The sequence below is a fragment of the Rhinatrema bivittatum genome, chromosome 16 (genome assembly GCF_901001135.1).
Source record: "Rhinatrema bivittatum chromosome 16, aRhiBiv1.1, whole genome shotgun sequence".
Lineage (NCBI taxonomy): Eukaryota > Metazoa > Chordata > Amphibia > Gymnophiona > Rhinatrematidae > Rhinatrema > Rhinatrema bivittatum.
The window spans coordinates 26,645,402-26,672,409 of record NC_042630.1 but is presented as its reverse complement, the minus strand read 5'-3'; the positions used below and the strand labels follow the sequence as shown (position 1 = coordinate 26,672,409).

General features: G+C 48.4%; 1 protein-coding gene and 1 long non-coding RNA gene across 4 annotated transcripts; one reads left to right on the top strand and one right to left on the bottom strand.

Annotated features, from left to right (window-relative positions):
- Positions 1-5,439: 5,439 nt before the first annotated feature.
- On the bottom strand, positions 5,440-11,100 carry LOC115077887. Its single transcript, XR_003852997.1, has 3 exons — positions 11,013-11,100; positions 10,171-10,280; positions 5,440-5,635 (listed from the first exon to the last, which is right to left on the bottom strand). It is a non-coding gene; the product is annotated as an uncharacterized LOC115077887 (long non-coding RNA).
- A 142-nt stretch (positions 11,101-11,242) lies between these two features.
- Positions 11,243-26,755, top strand: TUFT1 (tuftelin 1). Of its 3 annotated transcripts, XM_029580276.1 has the most exons (14): positions 11,244-11,645; positions 14,231-14,319; positions 17,357-17,416; positions 18,501-18,605; positions 19,876-19,962; positions 20,411-20,497; positions 21,074-21,148; positions 21,809-21,925; positions 22,358-22,486; positions 23,389-23,471; positions 24,140-24,245; positions 24,392-24,475; positions 25,009-25,118; positions 25,217-26,755. In XM_029580276.1, exons 3-14 carry the CDS (start codon positions 17,363-17,365, stop codon positions 25,281-25,283), a joined length of 1,104 nt encoding a protein of 367 aa, XP_029436136.1. In that variant the 5' UTR covers positions 11,244-11,645; positions 14,231-14,319; positions 17,357-17,362; the 3' UTR covers positions 25,284-26,755. The 3 variants fall into 3 exon arrangements, with proteins under 3 accessions (XP_029436135.1, XP_029436136.1, XP_029436134.1); XM_029580275.1 differs by lacking the exon at positions 14,231-14,319 and having other exon boundaries at positions 11,243-11,645; positions 19,876-19,944; XM_029580274.1 differs by lacking the exon at positions 14,231-14,319 and having other exon boundaries at positions 11,245-11,645.
- The last annotated feature ends 253 nt before the right edge of the window (positions 26,756-27,008 follow it).

Genomic DNA, 27,008 nt, shown 5'->3' with positions numbered 1-27,008 from the left:
TGCTTTTCATTGTTCTTCTCTGTGCCCAAGGTAGATTCCTGGCCATGGCCTTCAGGATGTGCTTTCCAGATTTGCTTTGATTGGGAGCGAATGGGCAGCGACTGCGGGGAGGGGGAGATGTGCAGCAGGCAGCCGCCTGACATTCAGCTGTAGTGCTGGCATGGCCCAGTCGGTCAGGGACCAGTGCTGCCACTGATCTCTCAGCAGTAAGGGTTGTATTAATTATCGGTGTCCAAAACAGCAGGTGTAGATACTGAAAAAATCCCCAAACCACCTTTACTGATACTTTAAACAAAAAGCAGGATGATGCCACTCACAAACCCTCATAATCCTCTTCAGCAAGCAACATAAATGGCTTTTTATCAGTAAATCTGTTGATTAAACAGCAGCCCCAACACGAGCCGTGTTTCGCTCGGAGCGAGTTCCGATGTATACCTCAAATCCATTCGCGCAACCTGCGCCAGCTCCCTAGACCTAGCCAGCCTCTATCGCAAGCCGCTCTGGCCAGGCGACATAGAAAGCAAAAAGAGATGAAGCTGCTGAAACCTCACTCTGAGCTTTCTTGTCTCTCTCTTTTTTTTTTTTTTTTTTTTTTGACCCAAGTGTCTTTCTTTGCTGTTTTGAATGCTCTCCAGCCCAAACTCTGGGCACAAACCTCAAGACGCAGAGGGTGAAATCTCAGCAAGCTTCACCCTTTGCCAGAGCAACTCTGTTCCCTGCCTCCCGGGAGTTCCCTTGCAGCGTGGCCAAACTGCACGAACTCCTCCTTGCCTCCCGTTTTGGCTGCTGGTCCTTCCTCTAATTACGGTGCGCCAGCCTGAAGCATGGGAACGGAATGTGACTCAAAGCCTCTCTGAGTCAGAGCAGAGCCATGGGAAGAGCGCCTCTGCCCTTCCATGACGAACACGGCTGAGGGATCCTGCCTGGCTTCCCAGGGAGCAGAGGTCTGCCAATGCCCTTCCATCAGCCCAAGGATTCCCTGTTCGTGCTGTGCCCCTGTTACCTCACGTCGGACTGCAAAGACCCTCCTGCACATTTAAAGGTAGTACGGCATGCGGTAGGGCTGGATATATAGCACAGTCTCCCACAGTATTGTCCAGCATGGGGGGTAGCTCATCCTTTCAATGCTTAGCTACACCGGGTAGGATATTGTGTTATATACGTGCCCTGAGTTAGGAAACCGTGAACGGAACGGCCTCCCAGGAAAGGTGGGGGAGACAGAATTTAGGATAGGACAGGTGCAGAGGATCTCTCCTGGGGGAAGGCTGGGGCAATGGTCAGAGACTGCATGGGCCTTCCGGCCCTCATCCTTGCTTCCGGGGCATCTGTGTACAAAGGTTAGGATGGGTACTGGTATTGCACCACCTCTGGGAGAGGTAATACCAGGATCTCTGCATGCCTCCTGTGGGCAGAGGCTCTTATCTGCGCACACGTGGGCAAGGCCTCTCCAGCAGGTAAATCCTCCCATGACTCCTCTGCTTTGCTCTTGGATTCAGGGTGGCCCCAAAAAGTAATGAATGCACCACCCAGTGCTACTCGGGCCACCTTGCTTTCAGGCTTTCCTCCTCCTTCCCAGCACACAAACTTTGATGTGGGTGCTCTCAATCACTAGGGATAAGAGCATTAACTCTTTTTTTGACTTTTTTTTTTTAATTGGGCGAATGGTAGGAAACAACTCTCTATCCCTAGGGATGGCTCAAACTCCAGAACCATCACCCGTTACAAGCAAAGCCAGACTTTTAGATCACAAAGAAGCTAGAAATCTAAAAGGTGTTCCTCAGGGAATCGGGGAAACCCCAAACGTCTCGTCACCACACAAGCATATTCTATTGCCAGTGACCAGGAAATCCACGCCAAGGGCCCGACCTTTGCACTCCGCTGCCAGCCCTGCTGAGTGAGCTGGCGCTGCTCAGCCAGGTCGCTTCTGCAGGGAGAGCCTGGAGGCGGCTTCCTGGGTTAGGGTTAAGCGAGAGGAGGATGGTTCTCAGATGGGCTACGTTTGGAGGCCAGACCTGCAAGGTAATTCCAGGGGGAAAATCCATGCAGGGGGACTGTAGGCAGGTGCAAAGCACCTGCAGTAAAGTGTAAGGCATAAAGGATTTCAAAACGAAATCCCTGTGGGTATCTTACTCCCTCTTTTTCCTGTGGCTATAAGCATTTGCGTTTTCGCAGTGGAAGCACTTCTGGCTGTTGAGGGAGAATTGAGCTGGATCTCCGCTTAGTTACCCAGCCCGTTCTTTTGAAAAACGTCATGCCTACTGAAACTATTTTTTTTTTTTTATAGACCAGCCCTCGGTGTTATTCACGTGTTAATCTAGTTTATAGCCCAGTTTGACCTGTAGCACAGAGGAAAGGACCCGTAGTGTGCGAGAGCTGCTCCCATTAGCCACTGTTACAGAGGTGAAACCAGCAAGCATCTCACCCCCAGAGCAAATGCTTCTCTGCAGGCTGGGACAGTTGTAATTAATTAAAGGAACCTAGGAATTATCCAAGGAGAGTTTTAATGGGCAGTCTGCTCTTCCCGCTCGGCAATGGCTGTCATCGGGTCCCCCTGGTTGGGCTGAATGGGTGGGGCGTTAACCTCTAGTATCGCACAGGTTCTCAGTGTCAGCCCAGGAGAGCAGCTTTAAGCTCATGGCTTCCAGCCAAAACACACTTCAATATGAATGTGAGAATTACCCTGATATGAGTAAAGAGGCCCCTGCCTGGCAGAGTTGTTTCTATGGCCGGGTTGCTTCAGGTGCAGGGGAGAGAGAGAGAGAGGGAGGGGCGGGGCCACAGCAGCAGGGCCTACCTGCAGCTTTGTTTTCCTTTAAACTTCCAGCAACCAGTGGAAGCGCAGAAAAGCACTCCACTTCCTCCTGGCTGGCTCTCTCCCTTTCCATCAAACTAAACCGCATCCCACTGGCTTCAGGCACTCTCAGGGGTACAGAAAGAAACCTCCCTTTACTGAGGAAGGGAGCTCCCTCTCAAGCAGTAGAGCCCAGGAGATGCGCTGCTGTGCACCGAGGGTCAGATGTCAACCCTTGCTGACTTAGGAAGGAGGGCAGTAACCTGCTGGGCAGCTTGCAAACCTTTACTGTTATATCCCTGAGCCAGGGCTACTGAGGACGGGCAGACTTCACTGAAGGGGACTGATGTAACATGTAAACCTCAACAATCCAACACGAAGCCATTTTGGGGAGGGGAAATGAGAAACCTCTCTCTTTTTTTTTTGGGGGGGGGGGGGGGGGGTGTCACACGATATACTATACTGGGTCAGATCAAGAGTCCATCAAGCCCAACATCCTGTTTCCAACAGTGACCAATCCAAGTCACAAGTACCTGGCAAGAACTCAAACATTAAATAGATCTCAAGCTACTATTGCTTATTAATTTATAGTAGTTTATGGATTTTTCCTCTAGGAAATTATCCAAACCTTTTTTAAACCCAGTTACACTAACTGCCAAAACCACATCCTCTGGCAATGAATTCCAAAGTTTAACTATGCACTGAGTGAAAAAGAATGTTCTTCAATTTGTTTTAAATGAGCTACTTGCTAACTTCATGGAGTGCCCCCTAGTCCTTCTATTATCTGAGAGAGTAAATAACCGATTTACAATAACCTGTTTAAGTCCTTTCATGATTTTGTAGACATCTATCATTTCCCCCCTCAGTTGTCTCTTCTCCAAACTGAACAGCCCTAACTTCCTTAGCCTTACCTCATATAGGAGCCATTCCATGCCCCTTATCATTTAGGTCACCCTTCTCTGTACTTTCTCCAGTGCAACTATATCGTTTTTGAGATATGGCAACCAGAATTGCACACAGTATTCAAGGTGCGGTCTCACCATGGAGTGATACAGAAGCATTATGACATCCAACGTTATATTTGCCATTCACTTCCTAATAATTCCTAACATTGTTTGCTTTTTTGACCGCCACAGCACACTGAGCCAACAATTTCAATGTATTATCCACTATGATGCTTAGATCTCTTTCATGGTGATAACTCCTAAGATAGAACATAACATTGTGTAAGGGTTATTTTTCCCTATATGCGTCACCTTGCACTTGTCCACATTAAATTTCAGCTGCCATTTGGATGCCCAATTTTCCAATCTTGCAAGGTCCTCCTGCAATTTATCACAGTCTGCTTGTGATTTAACTACTCTGCATAATTTTGTATCATCTGCAAATTTGATTACCTCACTCGTCGTACCCCTTTCCAGATCATTTATAAATATATTACAAAGCACTGGTCCAAGTACAGATCCCTGAGGCATTCCACTGTTTACCTTTTTCCAATTTGAAAACAGACCATTTAATCCTACTCTGTTTCCTGTCTTTTAGCCAGTTTGTAATCCACGAAAGGACATCGCCTCCTATCCCATGACTTTTTATTTTTCTTAGAAGCCTCTTATGAGGGACTTTGTCAAACGCCGTCTGAAAATCTAAATACACCACATCTATCGGTTCACCTTTGTCCAGATGTTTATTAACCCCTTCAAAAAAAATGTAGATTTGTGAGGCAAGACTTGCCCTGGGTAAATCCATGCTGGCTGTGTTCCATTAAACCAGGTCTCTCTAAATGTTTTGTGATTTATTCTTTATAATAGTTTCCCTGATTTTTCCCGGCACTGAAGTCGGGCTCACCGGTCTATAGTTTCTTGGATCACCCTTGCAGCCGTTTTTAAATATCAAGGGAACTTTGGCCACCTTCCAGTCTTTAGCTACAATGGATGATTTTAATGCTAGGTTACAAATTAATTGAAATAGGTCTGAAATTTCAATTTTTAGTTCCCATCCAAGTGATTTACTACTCTTCAGTTTGTCAATCTGGCCTATCACATCTTCTAGGTTCACCGTGATTTGGTTCAGTTCATCTGACTCATCACCCTGAAAACCATCTCCGGAACTGGTATCTCCCCAACATCCTCTTCAGTAAACACAGAAGCAAAGAATTAATTTAGTCTTTCTGCAATGGCCTCATCTTCCCTAAGAGCCCCTTTAACCCCTCAGTCATCCAATGGTCCAACCGACTCCCTTGCAGGCTTTCTGCTTCGGATATATTTGTAAAAGTTTTTATTATGAGTTTTTGCCTCTATGGCCAACTTCTTTTCAAATTCTGTCTTAGCCTGTCTTATCAATGTTTTACACTTAACTTGCCAATGCTTATACTTTTTCCTATTTTCTTCAGATGGACCCTTCTTCCGATTTTTGAAGGATTTTTTTTTTTTGGCTAAAACAGCCTCTTTCACCTCACTTTTTAGCCATGCCGGCAATCGTCTGACCTTCCTTCCACCTTTCTTAATGCATGGAATACACCTGGACTGCGCTTCTAAGATGGTTTTTTTTTTTTTTAACAATGGTCAAAACAGTATTTAAACAAGAGTGACCTCCAAAATAAGATGAGACTTCACAATTGTGAAATACGGAAGGCTGTGCTCTAGCAGGAGGGAAGCTTCTGCCCCCATTTGGCACTCTCAGCCCAGGCCAGGATTCAGGGACTCCTTCCCGCAGGGGGCTTCCCCAGTCAGCAGGCTGGAAGCAGGCTCGCTCCTCTGACCAAACAAACAGGTTTCAGGGTGTCACTCCAGTATACATTCTGGAATGTGCCGGAGGGGATTGGCGCAGCCCTGCACCAGCTCATCGCTAGAAAAGAAGAGGGGGAGAGCTGCTCTGATGAAATTATTCAGTATTTAGAAAATGACTCCAATATCCTTCCTCCATCTCAGCAAAAACCCTGACACTTCCCAGTTTTGTTTTGTTTTTGTTGAAACTGTTTATTTTTGAAACTGGCAGGTCAACCCAGACAGCTCCAACGTACAGTACAATAGCCCTTATCAGCGGAAGTGCATTACAAGAAAACACACAGTGGAGATGAAGAGATGTAATGAACAGCTCTTGATTATAACTCAACATCAGTGTCGCAAAAAAAAAAATCCCAGTACTTCCCCCTATATTTTATCAGACAGAGCAGGATCGTTCCTCATCTCATACGCCGATTTTTCAGTCAGTGCCACCTCGCGAAGCTGCTTCCTCCGGTGCACAAGCAAAAGGGGTCGTCTTCCAGAGCGTGGCAATCGTGAATTTAGCAGCCAACAGCAGCTGCCCGGGGAGCTGACATGAATCTACATCCACCATTCTGAAATGCTAGCAAACACAAGGCCGGGCCCAGGGTTTCCCACAACCTTAGCTTCCCACCTGCTTTTAACTAGCGGGTAACACCAGCATTGTATGGAGATGGGATCCCTCCACCCTGAAACCTCTCCAACAAAGATCAGAGGAAGAGGGATTTTTTTTTTTTTACAGAAAACCGGGTATCTGTACATCCTTCGCGACAACTGATAGAGTAGCTCCCAGTTTCTTATATGCATGTTTCATTATAAGCCGCCAAGAGCTCTGGATTGGCAGCATACTAATTTGCCCAAATAAAGAAACACCAAGGTCCTCATGCACCACCGTCTGCCCTGTGCCCTGACTTGTGGATGCTGGGGAAATGGGAGTCAATCTCTCCTTAACATGGGGAACTTGGAAAATTCCTTTGACAGGGTTCTGGTATTGTGGGGCTGGAGCGGCTTGTTATATACATTCATCGTTTAAGAATGTTGGGAACCTTCCTGATATAATATTGATTGCACATAATAGCATGAGATCATAGACAAATAATATCCCTTTCAGGGTTAAGGCGTGAGAGGACGGCCGCAGGCCTTTTTTTTTTTTCCATAACAGAACATAAGAACATGCCATACTGGGTCAGACCAAGGGTCCATCAAGCCCAGCATCCTGTTTCCAACAGTGGCCAATCCAGGCCATAAGAACCTGGCAAGTACCCAAAAACTAAGCCTATTCCATGTTACCATTGCTAATGGCAGTGGCTATTCTCTAAGTGAACTTAATAGCAGGTAATGGACTTCTCCTCCAAGAACTTATCCAATCCTTTTTTAAACACAGCTATACTAACTGCACGAACCACATTCTCTGGCAACAAATTCCAGAGTTTAATTGTGCGTTGAGTAAAAAAGAACTTTCTCCGATTAGTTTTAAATGTGCCCCATGCTAACTTCATGGAGTGTCCCCTAGTCTTTCTACTAACCGATTCACATCTACCCGTTCTAGACCTCTCATGATTTTAAACACTTCTATCATATCCCCCCTCAGTCGTCTCTTCTCCAAGCTGAAAAGTCCTAACCTCTTTAGTCTTTCCTCATAGGGGAGTTGTTCCATTCCCCTTATCATTTTGGTAGCCCTTCTCTGTACCTTCTCCATCGCAATTATATCTTTTTTGAGATGCGGCGACCAGAATTGTACACAGTATTCAAGGTGCGGTCTCACCATGGAGCGATACAGAGGCATTATGACATTTTCCGTTTTATTCATCATTCCTTTTCTAATAATTCCCAACATTCTGTTTGCTTTTTTGACTGCCGCAGCACACTGAACCGACGATTTCAATGTGTTATCCACTATGACACCTAGATCTCTTTCTTGGGTTGTAGCACCTAATATGGAACCCAACATCGTGTAATTATAGCATGGGTTATTTTTCCCTATATGCATCACCTTGCACTTATCCACATTAAATTTCATCTGCCATTTGGATGCCCAATTTTCCAGTCTCACAAGGTCTTCCTGCAATTTATCACAATCTGCTTGTGATTTAACTACTCTGAACAATTTTGTGTCATCTGCAAATTTGATTATCTCACTCGTCGTATTTCTTTCCAGATCATTTATAAATATATTGAACAGTAAGGGTCCCAATACAGATCCCTGAGGCACTCCACTGTCCACTCCCTTCCACTGAGAAAATTGCCCATTTAATCCTACTCTCTGTTTCCTGTCTTTTAGCCAGTTTGCAATCCACGAAAGGACATCGCCACCTATCCCATGACTTTTTACTTTTCCTAGAAGCCTCTCATGAGGAACTTTGTCAAACGCCTTCTGAAAATCCAAGTATACTATATGTACCGGTTCACCTTTATCCACATGTTTATTAACTCCTTCAAAAAAGTGAAGCAGATTTGTGAGGCAAGACTTGCCCTGGGTAAAGCCATGCTGACTTTGTTCCATTAAACCATGTCTTTCTATATGTTCTGTGATTTTGATGTTTAGAACACTTTCCACTATTTTTCCTGGCACTGAAGTCAGGCTAACCGGTCTGTAGTTTCCCGGATCGCCCCTGGAGCCCTTTTTAAATATTGGGGTTACATTTGCTATCCTCCAGTCTTCAGGTACAATGGATGATTTTAATGATAAGTTACAAATTTTTACTAATAGGTCTGAAATTTCATTTTTTAGTTCCTTCAGAACTCTGGGGTGTATACCATCCGGTCCAGGTGATTTACTACTCTTCAGTTTGTCAATCAGGCCTACCACATCTTCTAGGTTCACCGTGATTTGATTCAGTCCATCTGAATCATTACCCATGAAAACCTTCTTCATTACGGGTACCTCCCCAACATCCTCTTCAGTAAACAGCCTCCTTAATCCCTTCCGGATCTTAAATCAAAGAGGGGGAGTTCTAATCCCAGCCCTGATCACATGGAAAATCCTGATCCTAGCCCTGAGAACATGAGCATCCCCGTTTGAAACCATGCATGGAATTCTTGGCCTATTTTAAAACCTCCGAGTACATAAATGGTATTGTGTGTTTTGGAGAAGACCAAGGGGCGGTGACGGAGGCCAAACTCCAGGTCAGTCCCTTCGAAACGGTGGCATGGTGGATTCTGAGGGGTGGAGGGGGCTGTGCATTACCTCCAAGGCAAGAGTTTGACTTGATGACAATTCAGCATCAGATTTCTACGGGAGGTGGTCAGATTCTCCTTTTACCTTTCGTGACACTTACATACTTTTTAGACTTTTATATGATGCAGCAGCTTTGGTGCAGACATTATTAATGAGTCCTGTTAGATTTAACAATGTTCGCTTTTGTCAGTAGGGATGGCGGTTGCTACTGGTGTTCGCAGCTGGTGCAGAACATGGTGCCATCTCTGTTAACTGGTGGGGAAAAAAAAAAAAAGGGATTGCATGAGCCCCGTTTGGAGGAGTTACACTGGTTGCCTCTTCGGTTTAAACTGAAATTTAAGATCTTGGTGCGCATGACGTACAAATGTTCACGTGGAGCTGGATCATCTTACTGGCCAGATGCATTGCTCCTTGCCATAAGCCAACCTGTGTACAGTTATTGTCTCCTCAGCTTTTGTTACCTGCTCCCTACTGTCACCTTAGCTTGATTATCTGTTACCTGTGATATTGCCTTCAGCTGTATTGCTCAGGAATCTGGAATGGGATTCCCTGGGAAATACGGTGACATGTATTAGATGTTCTAAAAATGAACAATAGCCCAGTGGGGATTGAGTTCTGAATTAATAAGCTCTGATAAGAACGATTGTTATGTAATTACTTATGATAGCAGGGGATGGTTAGAAGGGGTGTTGGGATCCTGTTTTTATTATTGTTTGTAACCTGTGTTGCTGTGAAGTGTGGAATATCAAATTTCAATAGTAAATAAAGGCCAGTTGGTCCACCAGGTTTGCCTAGGCTAGATCCTTGCCTGAATAGAAATTTCCTTGTTTAAACCAATCCCAACTTCTCCCCCTCTGCCCCCCCCATCCCCTAATGCCTTTTACTCAATCTGTGACCCCTGCTCCTACCACTCCCCTCTCCCTGTCTAGCCCAAGCCTCTCCAAATTCCATTCCAGTGCTGACCTCCACCCATTTCAGCCTTGGAAGCGTGGGTAGGGATTTTATATTCGGTTAAAGAATGTGCTGCCAGGCGAGTAAAAGGATGGAATTTCATCATCATTCTGCTATGGACATTTCTGCATGGCTGGATCTGCTTGTTTCTCTTGCTGAGTTTCATAACAATCTTTGGTTTTAGGTCATAGGGGCTGAATGAGAAACTGAGAAGGCTCTCTCCTCCTCTTAAACCAGTTTCCTCTAGGAGAGCTATAGGGATAGATCCTGCCCCCTCCTCCCCTTCCTCCTCGGGCAGTTTTATTTCTTATTCTGAGATAAACAACTTGCAGGGCTGTGCTTCCAGGAATTCACAGGGCAGGTGCGCAGGAGGAGGTGCAGCCAAGGTCTAAGCTACTGACAACAGTGGGAGCTTTCTCCAGATCTTGATAAACTCCAGAAGAGGCTAAATGGGTAGGATGGGATAGGGGTTTTACACAGGCACTGACCTCATCTCCAGAGAATCCCAGACAAGGAGGCAGAAGGGTGACTCAGAAGACACCTGTCTGCCTGTGGCAAGGGTCAAACAGCCCCAGCAGCCTCTTCTAGTCCTTGTATGCTGTTTGAAGAGCCAGAAAAGCAAATCAAAGAACAGGCAGGAGCTGAGGCTTCCCAGCCACCGTGCTCATCTCACCCCTCAATGCAATGCCCTGGCAATCTCTCTGCCCTCCAGGCCCTCTGCTCCTTGTGCAATAGCACTTTGACGTTATATGAAATTAGATCCAGAAATATCTCTCTACCTCTGCATGACCTGTGTTTGGCTTGGCATGTGAAGATTTCCGGCTTGTATTGTGCCTGCTCTGTGCCTTTCAGGCCAGATCCTTTCACAAGGCCTAGTGTTCTCTTACAACAGAAAATGACTGGGGGTGCTAAATTGAACACTAATTACCCCTCCCTGCACACAGTGAAGGAGTTTGCTCAGAACTGGACAGCACCCGCAAAGTTGACACCTATCGTATGCATGGCTGGGCTGACGTCAGATAGGTAGAGCATCCCTTCTCCCCGCCCCTACTGACGTCATCCAGGTAGCTCCTCCTCCCCCTGCTGACGTCAGTCAGGTAGACCTCACCTCTCCCTGCCCCAGATCCCCTCACCCTAGGGACGATCCGATCCCTTGTATCGGCCAAGCGAGCCGAGAGCAGAGCCGGAGCTCTGAAATATTGTTTATTCCGTGAGCTGTGAGGGCGGGAATTATGCTTCTGGCCAGCAGAGGGCGATCGCCGCTCCACACCGGCCGCTAGGGCCTGCCTTCATTCCTTGGGCACCCCCCCAGCGCGGCAGGACCCCGCACCTGCACCAGTAAAGTTACGCAAATTCACCCCTGCGCCTCCGGTTCGCCTCTCGGTCTCTGCGCCGCTGGCAGGACGCGGGAAGGACCCACTACAAAGAAGGGGGACCGCCATTCCTTCGTCACCTGACCACGCCTCAGCTCCCGCCAGCGACCAATCCGCTTCCCCGATAGCTCCAGTGGGTGGGGCTGGGTGAATGGCGTCGTAGGATTATAAAATACCCTCCCTTGCGCGCGCCGCCCTCATTAAGAGCCCCAAAGAGGGAAAAAAAACACGGGAGGTTAGAGCTGGTGGGGCCCGGATCTCGGAGGGCTAGCGAGAACCGATCTCAGGGAGCCAGGGGATTCTAGTGAGAGTCGATCTCCGGAGCCAGGAGGGGGCCAGTGAGAGGCGCCCCCAGGGAGCCTGGATCCCGGGGGGGAGGGGGCTAGTAAGAGCCGATCACACGGAGCCCCAGTGCAGCGGGAGGGCTAATGCGAGCCGGTCCTAAGGAGGGCTAGTGGGAATCAGTCGCAGGGAGCCACACATCTTCCTGCGGTGCTTTAGCCCGTCTTCCGCCCGTTTGGGCTACTGGGAACATGAACGGGACCCGCAGTCTCTGTACCCTGCAGCAGGTGTCGCCCGCGAACAGCACGGTGAGGATTGGGGGCTGGTGTGGATGGTGGGAGTGTGGATGAGGGGGAGTAATGATTGTTTTGGGGGTGAGTATGGATTGGGGGAGAGGGGATGAGGATTGGGGGGTGTTGGGGGTAAGGATGTGGATTCGGGGTAGTTCTGCTGCCGGCGATTTCCTGTGTTTTGTGGACACCCTGAGTTCACTGTCTGTTGCTGGTTGGGAATACATGGAGTAGGAGAGAACTGATGTGGGTGAGAACTGATGTGGGTGAGCCTGGCTCTGCGTGCTAATCCCTCCCCAGCACGGTGGGATCGTGTGGAGATGGAGGGCCGATCCCTCAAAGCCTTGCTATCCGGGGCATGAATCGAGCAGATCTAAGGCCTGGGTCTCTGGGATAGATTGACTCGGGTTCAGCTGACAGGCCCCAAATCGCCACCCATCCGACCCTCTCAGCTGTTCCTATTCACAGACGGCGGGGGGAGAGGGGGTGCTAGACTCTCCCCCCCTCGGGGGTAGAGCTGGGAGACCAGGATCAGACCCCGTGAATCCCAGGGGAAAGGGGCAGCATGAGGCCCGGAGCTGGGCTGAGTCACCAAAGGGATTTCCCAGATGCTGGAGAAAAAGCTCTCAGTGTGGCCGTGCCAGATCAGAGCTTGTCTGGCTCTGCTGGACCCTTGTGAGCTTCGGGAAGTTTTCATGCAGAGCTCCGAGGCTGGAAGCAGGGCCGCTTCTTCCATTAGGCAAACTAGGCGGTTACCTAGAGAGCCACAATTTGGGGAGCGGCAAACTCCTGCCAGCATGAGACCCAAAGGGCAGCTGTGCCAGAGCCAATACTGCCAAAAGGATGGCTGTGCTGGAGCTACTGCAGCGGATAAGAGGAAGTACTGTGCTGGAGGTAAGTTAGGGAGAGGGTGCAAGGCCAAACGTTCGCCTTGGGTGCCAAATACTCTTGCACCAGCCCTGCTATAAGCACGGTTTTATCTGGCTCTTTCCTTCTGTCTGCTAAGATCTGCAGCAGCAGCAATGCAAATTTTCCTCCTGAGCTTGTTGCTCAGCCCGGATTCAGTCATTTCTCCTTGACGTATAGTGCAGAGGCTGCGCACAGTTCAGCTCAGACTTTCTGAAGTTTGTCTTTCGGCTGCAGGGATGGGTTTGTCTGGACTTGCTCCTTGCGTAAGCTGCACTTTTGCAATGCGGGTGATTTAGTGGGGCAGCGGTTCCCAGGAATGTGGTGGAGGCCCCTGCGCCGTTCCCTGCTCCAAAGCTCCTCAGGACCCGGCTCCCACTGCTTTCAGCGCAGACATCAATCTTCTGATGGAATTTAACTTTGCAGAAGAAACAGGATTAATCGGATGAAAACATGCTTCTGTGCCGATCTTACAGGAGACCGCCCTGGCTTGTGGGCCGGTTTACCACCAAGGGGTCTGGTCTTCTCTTTGCTGTGGATCCTGGCTCTGCTGCTGACTACTTGGGAGCCAGGACAAGGCCTTTCATCTACCTAGGACAGAAGCTGAGATGGGTGGGGTCCTGTTTGGATAGTGGGGTCCTATCAGACCAAGAATGCTAATTTGCAAGTATAATGTACTAAACGAAACGGTGAGCAGGAGGATGGATGGGGAAGTGCATCCTTTGCAGAATGGTTCCTCCCTTCTGTCGGAGTATGAAGCTCCGCAGCCCCCATCTTGACAAGAGTTTGGAGTTTGACACTAGGACTGGATGCTTAGCACCAGGTCACTCCTGCAGGTGATGCAAGTTCCCTTCTGCTTGCATCATCCTTTGCTTGTCTGACATTACCATTAATGACGGGGATGTGGAGTTTACTCCCCTTGGACAGCTGGAAGAGAATGTAATTGTGCCTGGAAACATTGGTTCAAACTGGGGAACAGCTTAAGGTAGGGCAGGCTGTCAGATGAGGACCCACGCCAGCACTGAGCACCAGCTTGGAATAAAACGCACACCATCTTACTCGAATTGTGTGTATTTTATTTTATTTCAACAACAAAGGACTAGATTTAAGTATTTATCTTATAGCTGATATAGATAGAAGTAGACATGACTTATCACACCCACTAATTAACATTTAATATGAAACTATGTTACAGTATTTGATGGCACCTGTTTAATTGATATAACTTAACACACTTAAGCAACATGAAGTTTTGTGCCTTATTGTGAACCGTTGTGACGGCACCCAGCTTAATGACGGTATAGAAAAGATTTTAAATAAATAAATAATAAATGAATATGGAGGGGAAAACTCTGCCCTGACAAGAGAAACCGGGATGTGAGCAGAATCCAGGGCTGTCTGGTTTTAGGATTTTTCTCTGGCTACGAGAGGTTTAGGGCCACCTGCACAGTAAGTCGTGTTGCGTTTGCCGTCAAGGGGAGCTTCCATGGCGTTGATCTAACGTAGAGCTGAGGATCAATATTTACAGAGTTGGCAAGGAACATTAAAATGAGTTGCCTTAGGGATGGAGTGGGGTGAGATGGGGGGGGGCCCTGAATCTCCCCCTCGGCCAATGTCGCCTCTTAACTTTTGTGAGCTGTGCGCAGGTTTGCGTGTAGCGCTCTTTCAGACCCCATTCTCTTCTCCTTTTATTTCAGATATCTATAGGTCCGCGCTAAGCCTGCGGTGCGTTCTGGTGTGCACGTGTCCACATCCTACAGGGGACACTTTCCGGCTTTAGCAGAAGGTAAAGCCCCTGGGTCGGACGGAATCTGCTTTTCTCTTTCCGTTGAGTTTGGCAGTGCAGGATGTGGGGATGCTGGAGGAGCCCGCTCTGTGCCAGTCTCCGCGCTTGCCGGAGGGGGGGGGGGGAGGGGGGTGACCTTGGATTGCAGGGGTTAGGCCGGGCCGTCTGCTTTTTCAGCCTCGTGAGGAATTTAGCGGTATCCCCTGCTCGCTTCGCAGGTTGCTGTCTGCGTTTGAGAGTGAGGCCTCCACTGTTGTTTACAGAAAGCACGGCTAGGTCAAAGTAATAAGGGTCCCTGTACTCTGCACGCCCAATTTTGTTTTGCCTGCAAACGTCGCCCTCAACAAAAAGTGACTTGGATTGGGGGCCCGACATCCTACAGGCAGTGGGAACGGGACAGACCAGTTGGCCCTTTCCTGCCATCTTCTGCTTTACGAGGATTCCTGGTCCTGGCAGCGGGGCTGTATCTCTTTCGTAGCAGGGAAGTGACTGCTTCTCAGCTCTTACTGGTTTGCAAGCTCAAGAAACAGTTGAAAAGAATACAGCTGGGAATCTCTTACTATGGCAACAACAGTCAGCCGCAGTGTTTTCTTTCGCACAGAGAAACTTGCCCCAGGCTCACTGAAGCCGGCGCACCCTCTGCTTCTAATGTCTCCCTCTTTCATACTGTACAATGCACCTGAGCATTCAGTGTTGTGCTCCCGGGCCCATCCACGACCAAGATCGTCACTACATAACTGATCTTAGCCAGTATGAACAGTTTGTTCCTCCCCGAGGCTGGTTTCCAACGCCAGAGACCTCCGTGCTATAATCCCTTCAGCTGCAGATCATTGGATGCAGGGCAAAGCCACCCTGGCCCTCCAGCATGGGAGATCTGTGCACCCCAGAAAGAAGGGAAGAAATCTTCTGTCTATAACAGAGGCAGTCCGAGCGTTCCCAGAGATACAACAAAACACATTAATGAACCGACACCATTTTAAGTGGAAAATACAATGCAACAAACTGAGCTTTACCTAAGCCAATCTAATGTTCTGTTTAAAGCTCGTGCCCTGATTCAGGGCCCAGACGTAGACCATAAACTCTCTGGGCAGCTGAATGTAACTCGCCTTGAGCTCGGGCTTGGAAAGGCGAGTGAAGTGCAAATCCACGAAACTCCCTCCACCGAGCACGAATGTTAATTCTGCTGGAAGAACCTGGGGCCTCACTAGGGTCTGCTTTCTCGCGTGCCTCGGTAGCGGGCGCGCTCGTTGCTCCGCGACGCGGTGGGAACCGGCGCAGAGAAGGGAATTCTGCAAGGCCTTGTGCTGAGCAGCAGAGATCCGAAACGGCTCCATGCTCCAAACCCTGCAGCCCCAAGCCCTTTATGGCAGCTTCTTACTTGTTCAGACCTGGCTTAGCTGCAGGTAGTTTTGATGTGTTTTTCTTACCGTCTGACACTTATCAGCATAGCTGAGAAATTTGCATCCTTTCAGAATAAGGAACTGAGTCACTAAGCTTTTTTCTTATACACGCAGAATAAATCAAGCCCTAAACTGAGAAAAGGTCCTTGGATGGGAAGGCAACTTACTGGCAGCCCTGCCCAGAGAGGCTGATGCTACAGAAGATACCCACAGGGGGGCAGCACTAAGACCCCCCCACAAACTCGTTTTTATATTTTCTTTCTTTAACAATTATATATATATTTTTAACTGCACATTTTGCTAATCATGGCAGTTTACAACTTAAAACATATATAAAATGAGCTACAAACACAGCATAGCTGGCCAGAGGTTATTTTATTCTGCTATTTACGCACAGTTCAAGTTTGCACAAGTCTAGGTCCAGAGCTTCCTTTTGGTTAATTTTCTGCTGTTCTCATAGATTTCTTAATCGTTTTAGCAGCTGTCACAACTCGCAGTTGCTCTGGTATGGCGTTCCCAATTTAAAGGGTTGGGTACAGCGCACACTCGCACTAAGCTCACCGAGGTGAGCCTGAATAACTGTGGGGACGTCTAACAGGTTCCCTTATTTGCTGCCCACAGCGCACATTGTACTGTTCCAAGCCATAAAGTATCGGCATTACTAATAGTTTTATGGATTAACAGCAAAACCTTCTATTGAATAGTAAAAGCTATCGGTAACTAGTGAAGCTGTTCTAAGGCGGGCGTGATACGCTCACAGCGATGATGTCCCGCCAAGACTCTGGCAGCCAAGATTTTGCAGTGGCTGAAGAGACCGGAGAGAGCTGCTGGGAAGGTCAAGCATTAAAGAATTGCAATAATCCGTACCCGGAAACAGCCAAGGTCTGCAACACTCTCCAGCAGCTCTCAAACGCCTCAACGTTAGTGATTTGCAGTAACCTGATTTCATTAAATTCCCAGCGTGCTCCTTCACTGACATTCTCGCATCCCCGAGTCCCAAGGTTATGCTCCAAGAAAGAGACTGGGATTTTATAGCCATCAGATCGTCTATCTAATAATATTATTTGGGGTTTTGAAATATTTAACGACAGTTGTGAAACAACCATGTCTTTATTGCTAGCAGATGAATTTCTAAATGTTTAAATGTAGCTGATGATGAATTGCATGCAGGTATGAACAACTGTATATCATTAGCGTGAATCTGTAAGTTTAAACCTAAACCTCCAAGTAATTTGCACAGCAGTAAAAAAAATACATATTTAACAGCGTGGTTGAGTGTGTTGATCCCTGGGGCACAATCTGCCATCCTTGTGTGACAATGGTCAGAACTTACTGACAGTAAAAATAATTTCAAGTCGATACAAACATCTGGAGCACAGAGGGCTCGGGCTCTGCCAGGCTGTGGTGCCTGGGCTACATTTATATACATAAAAGGGGGAATATTGTGACATCATAACGGCAACAGTAAAGTGTATTGGGAAAAGTTAGCTGGTCAGTAAGCGTGGTCCTGCCTGGAAACCTGTCCCAGCCTGACGGGCACCAGGAGCTGAACGCAACGATGCTGACCCTGCGTCACTCCTCCATGATGAGCCGTGTGTGACCGTCTGCTCTCTCTCTCTCTCTAAATCCCCCTTCAGGATCCCATGAAGATGCTCCGGCTGACGCTGCAGAATGACTCGACAGGAGAGAAACAGAAGGTAGGAGCTGGCTTAAAACTCCAGCGCTGAGGCCAGGCAGTAAAAAGCGTGGTGGGTAGTGAGCAGGCGCTTCCAGTCAGACGGTGACCGTTCTGTGCGGGCGGCCCCTGCTGGTTTACCTGGACAAGAGTTCAGCAGGTCGAGCCTGGCTAATATTATTCAGAATTGGATGTTTACAAATGCCTGAGCCCTGCTCTTGCGCTGTGTGATCTCTATATATATAGATACACTATAAAATGTCTTTGCAGGACTCTCGCTTGCCTTGAGTGTTCTCGCCAGCAATCTGGTTTGTTTGCTATTCTTGTAGTGTGGGATATGCATTCGTGCAGCTGCTGAGAACACACCGGTAGGCTCACGGCCTGCACGGTCCCTTCCTTGCTGCTCATTTAAATTTCTGGTCACTGGAGTGCATGTTGCATCTACTGCGTGTGTGATTGGGGAGCCGGGGGCTCCTGCGACGTGACATCTCGGGGTCTCCAGCACTGGTGGTGCTGTCGTGTGGCAGTGGAAAAGAAGGATAGAGGGATGACCTGACATCTTAGGGACTCTGGCACTGTGGCGATGCTGCCGTGTGGTGCTGGGGAGCGGGGGCTAGTGGGCACTAGTGGTGCTGCCGTATGGTGTCTAAGAGCAGAAGTGGCACTGCTGAGGGGAGGGCTTCCATGACAACAAATCAAAAAATCCTTGAAAATTTACCTATTTCAACTAGCATTCAACATTCCTCTAAATCATTCAACTTCCATTAGTCAACATCACTCCACTACCTTATCCCCTCCCTAGCATCCCCCCCCCCTCCAGGCTGATATTTTCTTTTCCACTTCTAATCCCCCCCCCCCCATCCCATGATTATAAAGTGACTTATGGCCCAGCTCCGTTATTAGTAGATTTTTTGTTAATACTGTTACCTACCAGGTATATACCAGTTTATGTATTTTAATTTACTTATTTCTATTTTTATTTTCTTTATTTTATTTTTAATTTTATTACTTATGTAAACTGTTTTGATAAAAAACTTTATTTTTTAAAAACGGTATATAAATTCTTTTAAATAAATAAATAAACATGATGTCTCTGTCCTTTGCAGCCTGTTGGCCGGGCCTTTGCCATCTCTTCCAAGCCATCCGGTAGGACCCGCTCCTTGGATTCAGAACTGGTCAAATCCACAGATGGGGATGAGGAAATCATTAAGGTAATTAAATGTTTTGGTGGTTTTTCTAATGCGACGTTACATTCTCTTTTTGGAAATGTGTTAACTACCTTCAAATCACCAGCACCGGGCACTTTTGAGATGCTTCACTGAAGAGAAAAGCTAAAAAAAAATGAAAAAAATCAGCTTTAAAATGTGAATGGAGATCGCTATGAAGAAAAACAGTGAGCATGAGACCCGCCCCCCTTGTGATGTCATCTAGCCCAGCGTCGAGCCGGTAAATGGCGCCATTCCACCTGGCGTCGCGCGCCAAAGGGGAGTGACAAAGGGGCACTCCCCTTTGTGCACCCCTTCGTGCTACCTTTTTTTGTTTTTTGTTTTTTTTTATTTATAATTTATTAATTTTCTCAAAACATTTACATGTAATAAGAAAAGGAAAATAGTGTGTTACAAACATAATACATAGTTCCATGAACTTCAACCATTAAAAGAATAAAAAAATGAAATTTTGTAACTAACACATACAGACCCCATAATCATTGGGGAGCCTTTCTTCAAGATAAAAGTGGCTGAGTGGATTATAGCCCTTATATAGGAGTTAAAAGTTTGGTATAATGGAAATAGATTTCTCTCTCAAGTTTATGAAATTTTCATAATTTCCTTAAAATAATTCTAGAAGAAAGGCTCCCCAATGATTTTTTTGTTTTTTTTCTTTTTAACTTCTATGTTTCTTCCACTTTTGTTTACCTTTCTCTTTTTTCATAGTTGTTATCCCTTGTTAACAATTTTCATTGTTATTAATGTTAAATGTATTTGGCAAAGGTAACTTTTTTCCTGCATCTCCTGTTCTAATGTAAACCGGTATGATTTATATATTATACAAGAATGTCGGTATATAAAAATTAAAAATAAATAAATAAATCTAGCCGAAATAAGGGAAAAACCAGGTAATCCCTCAGGCAAAGATATGTTCAGATGCCAGGGAACCTTCCTGATGTGTAGCTTGGGTGCGTGGCATGTAGCTGCCAGGGCTGCCGCCGGGCCACAGATTCACTTCCGGCCCTGAGTCCTATTCAAACCCAATTTGGCTACTTGTTAAGAAACAAGCAATCAAAAATATGAGGATTCTGTCTACATGTTTGATTAGCCTGACTGGTACCAATTTTAGGGGCTGGAGTCTGCCTCGTGGCTTGGAAGATGGGTTGCAAGTTTGGGCTCTCGCTCTGGTTCCTGTGTTGCCAGTTTCTGTATGTGCCTGCTGACCCGGGCCGTTCTCTCACCTTGTGACCTTCTGACCCTTTTTTTTTTTTAGGTGTACTTAAAAGCAAGGGCTGAGAGCAAGGCAAAACATGACTGGAACGTCAGCCAGCTGCGCGATGAAGTACGTCACATACAGGAGGTGAATAAAGACGCAGACCCCAGGAGACAGGGCACTGATGCCACACGCGCCACGCTGCAGAGCTGGGCGTGGCTGTCTTCATTCTAGCCCTCACCCCCCTCCCACTCTAGGCAGGGAAGGGGAGACACATTCAGACAGGAGGGAGGGTGCACCTCCTCCTGCAGGGAAAACCCTCCATCTTTCTTCTATTTGGCTTTTCATCCTGTGACTTCAGACATCTCCAGGCGTTGCCCAACATGGCACCCGGGACTAGTTCTGATACCCGTACACAAGAGATGCAGCTCACCACTAAAAGTGAATTTCTGATGGTGCCTGGAACCTGTAGCTTTGTCACTTTTTGGCTCTGAGAGCCTCGATGCAGAGGGATGGAGGGCAGGCTGAGGAGTACCAGCAGTTGTGTGCTGCTTTGGGCGGGTGCCTGTAATTACAAATATCCCCTGTTCTGCAGGCTCGGACATCCCTGATCAGGCTGAGAGAGGACATCAGCTGGACGACGGAGAAGCCCGAAGAGACGGCAATCCGGCAGCAAGTAAAGGTGAGGGGGAAGGTCCCGCCGTGCAGAGAGGGCTTGCTGTTCTCTGTCCTCGTGAGAGAGCCCTGTTGACGTGGGACTGGCACTGCCTGTTCTCCTGTTAAAGCTGACGCTCCCTCGCTGCAGCGTTTGAGCGCCCGCTCATAGGATCCTGTGAAATTACAGGCACCTTGTCTGTCTCACAGTCCAGCTCTGTCTGCACCTTCTTAACTGTTTATTTCTGGATTCCTACATGCTGTCTGCATGGTACCGCGGCAGCAATGCGGAAGACCCGGTTCCAGTCCCTGGGCCCTCATTTTGTTCCCCAGGTCACTTTCAGCCCCCCCCCCCCCGTTCAGGAGGGCATCCAGCTGCCACTCAGCGGTGACACCTAGTGGCCAAAATTGGGGTATACACAGAGTGCTGTGTTCCGTGACTGCTGGGCGAGAGAAAGCCATAAAGAGAGAGGATGATATCCTTGGACAGGGTGCCAGATCCCGGCTCTGGTTCTGACCGAGTTGGAAGCCCAGTGGAGGTAACTGTCAGGCGGAAGCAAAGCAGAGATGTTGTACTCACGCTGATTTTGCAATCTTGTTGCAGGCACCCTTAGAAAGGCCGAATGGCCTCCAGCACCCTGTGAGCAGCTGGAGCAGGAGGGCCTCGACAGAGTCTGAGGTGAGCTCCGAAGGCACTTGGGTGTTTGCCTCCACGTTTTACACCAGGACCTCAAAGCTCCCAGCTTGCCGGTCTTAGTTATAGGAGCACATCGTAGAAACATGACAGCAGAAAAATACCGTAAGGCCCATCCCTCCAGTGAATTTAGCATTATAATTTCTCATCGCTTCCTTGGAGATAGATCCAGCTGTGTCTGGACCACCGGGTGGGGGTGCTTGGCTGTGTAGGGAGCTGCCCACCCTTTTCAGATGGAGGTGTCTGAGCACTCCTGTGTGTAGCCATGTAGCATCCTGGGCCTTTTCTACGAACCTTCCCCTCTGTAGTAAGCGCTTAAATTGCATAGCACCACCTGGTCCTCGCGCACCCCCAGAGTTTAAGAAGGTAGTGGTGTAATAAACAATTGATAACCCACCTCCAGACAAGCTTATCTTGCTCGTTTGTAAAATGCTTTGATCTATTCCTCACTGGCCTGTGCTGGGCGCTCCTGGCTTCTTGGCCTGTTGCGCGCATGTTGGGAGGGAGGAGGGCTTTGAAAAAAAAAGTGTCCTCCTCCTCACCTTTAGAGCGTGCGACGCGGGTGCAGTGCCGCAATAAAACAGCACTCCCCGTGCTAGGGGACGTGAGGAACAGCCGTCCTAACTTCCAAAACTGTCTTGTCAGGTGGAGGAACTTCCAGGCGCCGGGGAGATCGAAGCCCTCCGTGAGACCACCAGAAAGCTGCTCGCCAAGCTGCAGGATGCGGAGAAGAGGCACCAGTCCGACAGAAGAGCGTTTGAGGTGACTGTCCCGGGGGGAGGGGGCTTTCAGGCAGTCTCACGCGTGTGACGGGCTGCCTGCGGGCGCCCTGCTCGTTAACTCACTTCAGAAGCTGTGCAGGGGTGGGGAGGTAAAGGCTCTTGTTGCTTTTGGCAGGGATCTGGGTCCCATTACAAAAGTGCACTTGGCCATTCGGACACTGATTACAGATACAGACCGGGGGGGGGGGGGGGGGGGGAGGGGCGCAAGTCACCGTCCAGTTTCCCTTCCTGCTGAGGCTCTTCCGGGCCTGGGTTCCGTAACCACGTTTTGCCGCCTCTATCCCTGGGACACGCCCCACTGTCCTTTTTTTTTGTATAGACATCTGCTCCCATTTCTCTGGGTGCTAGCGGAGGGGAGTTGCTTTATCCAGGGGGGGGGCTTGTGGATGACGGGGCTGTTTTTCTGCTGCAGGACACACTTGGCCATTACCAGAAGGAGGTGGAGCAAAGCAGCCGGGCTCTGAGGAAGGCGGAGGATGGGGCGGCCGTGAAGCAGACGCAGGTGGAAGAGCTGCAGCGGCTGATGGGTGGCATGGAGAAGGTAGGACATGATCCCTGGAAGGCAGTAAATACCGTGCTGTCCTCCTCTGTACATTGCATCTTTGGGATTTCGTGTTCAGTAGCTTACATGGTGGTGGGACTGGGTCACTTATTATGCCACGTCCATGATGGGAATCGTCCTGGTGCCCGTAGCTTGAAACTGGGCTGGGCTGATAGTTGTAAATGTTGGAAGGAGCCCTGGTTTTTCAGATGATGGATAAGGGTTCCTCATGGGGCAAGTGTCTTAAGAACATAAGAAATTGCCATGCTGGGTCAGACCAAGGGTCCATCAAGCCCAGCATCCTGTTTCCAACAGAGGCAAAAACCAGGCCACAAGAACCTGGCAATTACCCAAACACTAAGAAGATCCCATGCTACTGATGCAATTAATAGCAGTGGCTATTCCCTAAGTAAAATTGATTAATAGCCATTAATGGACTTCTCCTCCAAGAACTTATCCAAACCTTTTTTGAACCCAGCTACACTAACTGCACTAACCACATCCTCTGGCAACAAATTCCAGAGCTTTATTGTGCGTTGAGTGAAAAAGAATTTTCTCTGATTAGTCTTAAACGTGTTACTTGCTAACTTCATGGAATGCCCCCTAGTCCTTCTATTATTCGAAAGTGAAAATAACCGAGTCACATCTACCCGTTCAAGACCTCTCATGATCTTAAAGACCTCTATCATATCCCCCCTCAGCTGTCTCTTCTCCAAGCTGTTAAGCAGATGGGCCCTTTCTGGCAGCACGGATCACTCTGTGGGGTGGAACCGAAACCCAGGGAAAGCTTGTGTTAAGGGAGAGACTCCCCACTAGAGGGCAGTGCTTTCAGCGGCCTGGGAGCTGTCACAGGCCGAGCTGGCTCCAGGCACTCTAATGCGCTGTCGCTTTGATTTGTACAGGAGCACCATGCCCTGCTGAAGAAACTGGAAGAAAATGAATCAGAGCTGAGGGCAGCGAAGGAGAGCAGCAAACAGCAGAATCGGTGAGGGCCACGGCTGGGGCAGTGGGCGGGAGGTGAGGTTTGGAGGCTGCTGTGACAGGAATGTAGAATTACTTTGAAAGTTGGCTTGGCTGTTTTCCCCCTTCCGAGAGAGACCGGTCCAGGTGAGGATTAGAGACGAGTCCCGTCAAGACATGATGTCAACTTGCTGTTGATTTGGAGGAAAGGACAGAATTTATTTTTCCTTTCCTAAGACCACCTCGTTAGCACATCTTCTGTCCGATCCCCTGACCCTGGGCTCTGGCTAGCCGGCAGAAATTGTGGTGACCGTGGAACTGCAAAATGTTTATGGATAAGCTAAGTGCAGCCTCCACTTGCCAAGCAGGGGAATGTCTGCTTCGCTGGTCTCCTGCTGCATTGGTTAAGTAGAATATTCACATTTCTGTGGCGTAGAAACATGAGCTGGGCCTTACCAGTCCTTTCCTTGTGGCCTGCTTTGTATTCATTTTGGGTAGAAACTGGAGGAGAACTGCTGGTCCCAGACTCCCTGCAAGTTGGTTTCATATTGTGCTGTTGGGGCTGCTATGAAGCACCTGTGAAATAGATGAGGGCCTGCCCTGGACCCTTCTGTTCCTGGATCAGCTAGGTAATGGCACTGCTGCTTTCCCCCCCCCCTTGCCCTAGTGTCTGATCGTTCCCGGTGTTCTTAGGTCTGCAGAGCTGGAGAAGGAAGTAGCCGCCTTACGGGAGAAGATCCACCACCTCGATGACATGCTGAAGAGCCAGCAGCGGAAAGTCCGAAACATGATTGAGCAGGTAAAACCCCCCAAACCTGCCGCCACCTCTCCCCGGGCAACGGTTGGCCCAGGCCGTTCCCTTCTCCCTGTCAGCCGTGGCTTGTTTTTGAGGAGGTGTTGGGAGGAGGGTACGTGCTTTAATCAGAAAGGTTTTGCTGTTTCCAGCTGCAGAATTCAAGGATGGTAATTCACGAGCGGGACAGAATTATCCAGGAGTTACAAGAGAGGGTCTCGTCACTGCAAGCAGAGGTACGGCCACATAACCTGCCCTCACAGGGTCACTAAGGGGAAAACAGGGCCCTCATGCGTGCGCCAAGGCAACAGCGGGTCCGGTCTGGACCTGCCGCAGCGATGGTGCACTCTGATCCGAGGAGGAAATGTAACCACTGTTGCTGTGGCAGTCTCTAGGGGCCACCGAACGGCCCCTCCAGCCCTCAGGCTGGTCAAGATCCACCAAGACTCCTGGACATATCTTGGGGGGAGGAGGGGGGAAGTAGAGAAAACGTTGCAATGGAAATAATGTTTTTGCTGCCGGTTTAGCTGTCAAAAGGTGCTTTTCTGCAGTTCAGCAGCTTCTAAGTGTGGCGTATGTGCGTTCAGCTGCCCCAGATGCTATGAACTGCCGGCGTCCTAAAGGGCCTGAAACGTGTGCCCAAGCCCGGTATTGTATTATCTTAACGTTCATTCGTTCCTCGTGCACGTCACACACAAAAATGGGAACAAGATCGTCTCTTGTAAGAAAAGCTTTGTGTTAGAGGAGCTCTCTCCCTCTTCCCTTACAGAACCTGGAGATGCATGATCGGATGGAGCACCTCCTGGGCTATCAGACAGCTTCCAAGCCCTCTGCCTCCAAAAGTTACACCAAATCCACGCCGTCTGTGCCGCTGAACGGGTGAGGATGCATCTCGGCTTTCTCTTGTCTGCGATTCCCCCCCCTACCTCCGACCCCCAGTTCTCACACGTGCTGTTTTCTCTGCCCCACCCCCGCAGGAAGCGTGTGTACACGCCCGCTGGACCGCTGAAGCCCCTTGCCCTCATCAGATTGGTGGAGACCTGAGCTTCTGTTGATGGAAGGTGGTTACAGACTTGACTGACTTGGATGTTAATGCTTGGAAGCTGCCCCGGGACCTTTCTCACTTGCTTTCCTCAATTCTTGCACGACTTTTTTATCTCAGGAAAAAAAAAAAACGTTGGCGCACCACAGTGAGGTGACAGATGTCCCCTGGTGTGGAAGAGACAATTTAATATTACTCACCAGGCAAGTCAGCTGACAGATCAGTGTGATGTAGCCCCAGGGGGTGTGCCCGGCACCTCTGGCGCCAGCTGCATGCTGCTTAAGGCTGCATTATCCTCATAGCTTAGTTAAGGAGGTGGCCTGTGGCCTGTGGCCTCCACTATCTTCCTCAGATACTAAAGGATAGAACGAACATTCACTCTGTGTTTACAAGTCGACTGGGCGACTTCTGCCAGTGGGCTAAGCTTGCCCTTGGCATGGTTCCCAGTGCCACCTACATTGGCTCTTACAATCACAGATGCCTTAGCACAGCCACAGGCTCACAACTTCAAGTATTAGCCTAATAGAGGTCCTCTACCCACTCTGGGTTTTCTTTTAGTAAATGTTATGCAACCAGCACTGACTGGATACGCCCTAGAAGCCTTAAAAATTGAAGCAGGGGGGGAGATAAGGAAGAACCCCTGCTCTGCACTAACCTATTTGCTGCAATCTCTGGTCCTGTCCAAGGCTGAGGTACAGAGGACCCCCTCCAGGGGGGGGGGGGGGTGTCACCACACACGCAGCTGAAATTATATTGCTTGTATCCAGATTTCAATAGCAGGTGCAGCGCTTTACAGCCTGCGATCTGGCAGAATGAGTCAGGGCCCATTTTGTGTGTGCAGAAATGTTTCTTCCTTAGTGGATGGGATTTTGTGCAGTGTTGTTACCAAGACTTAATGGCTGTGCCAGGTAAGTACTGTACACAGCCAGTGCGCCGGAGAAGATTTTCGCTGCCCACCCTGGCCCATGTCTGCTGTGAGAATATCTTTAACACCCAAGAGTCAGCAAGTTGACCTCCCTGTTTTTTTTTTTTTTTTAAGAACCAAAGTATTTCTGCCTTTGAAAGGCAGCATGTCTGTTTTCTTCTGGATTCCTTTTTCGTTGTCCCCATTTGAGGCCAAGTGCAGCAAAGCTACTTCAAGCCATTGATGCCTTGCTTTTGGTCCTCTACGGTGAAGGCAGTCTGCCCAGATGTGGATATATTGTTTCCCTTTGGCTGTTTAGGCCTTATGCACACTAATATCCTAGAATTTTCCTTTGATATGTGTACAGACATAAATTCATGTTACACAGGATTGATGTAGTGTACACCAGGATTGCAGGCAGTTTAGTTCTCTATATATTTATGGTAAGTTATTTGTGCCTTTGGATAGGACTAATCCTGAAGAAGCCATTTGTAGCATTGCCTTGTGTGAAATGTCAGTTTTAATTTAGATGTGGTGAATGTAATAAAAGACCATGGAGCTATGCTGTCACTTTCTTTGTGTCTGTGAGAGATGCAGCAGATTTCAGAATTGTGGGAATTGAACAGGAGTCCTGGAGTGAATGCTTATACTGTGAGCTCCTAGAGCTACACAATCCTAGGCTCCTTCAGATTTGAACCATTGGCCTAGAGCTGAAAGAATCTAGGCTTGACTATTTATTTATTATTTTTATATACTGACATTCGATCTCAATTGAGATATCACACCAGTTTACATTCAGTTACTGTAGGTATTTCTCTATCCC

What these genes read in the sequence shown, in the direction of transcription:
- TUFT1 (XM_029580274.1), top strand. Translation starts at nt 11,589, where the DNA reads ATGAACGGGACCCGCAGTCTCTGTACCCTGCAGCAGGTGTCGCCCGCG. An exon ending in CCGACAGAAGAGCGTTTGAG is followed by an intron (nt 21,926 to 22,357) that starts GTGACTGTCCCG and finishes TTTCTGCTGCAG; the next exon opens with GACACACTTGGCCATTACCA. An exon ending in CCGTCTGTGCCGCTGAACGG is followed by an intron (nt 25,119 to 25,216) that starts GTGAGGATGCAT and finishes CCACCCCCGCAG; the next exon opens with GAAGCGTGTGTACACGCCCG.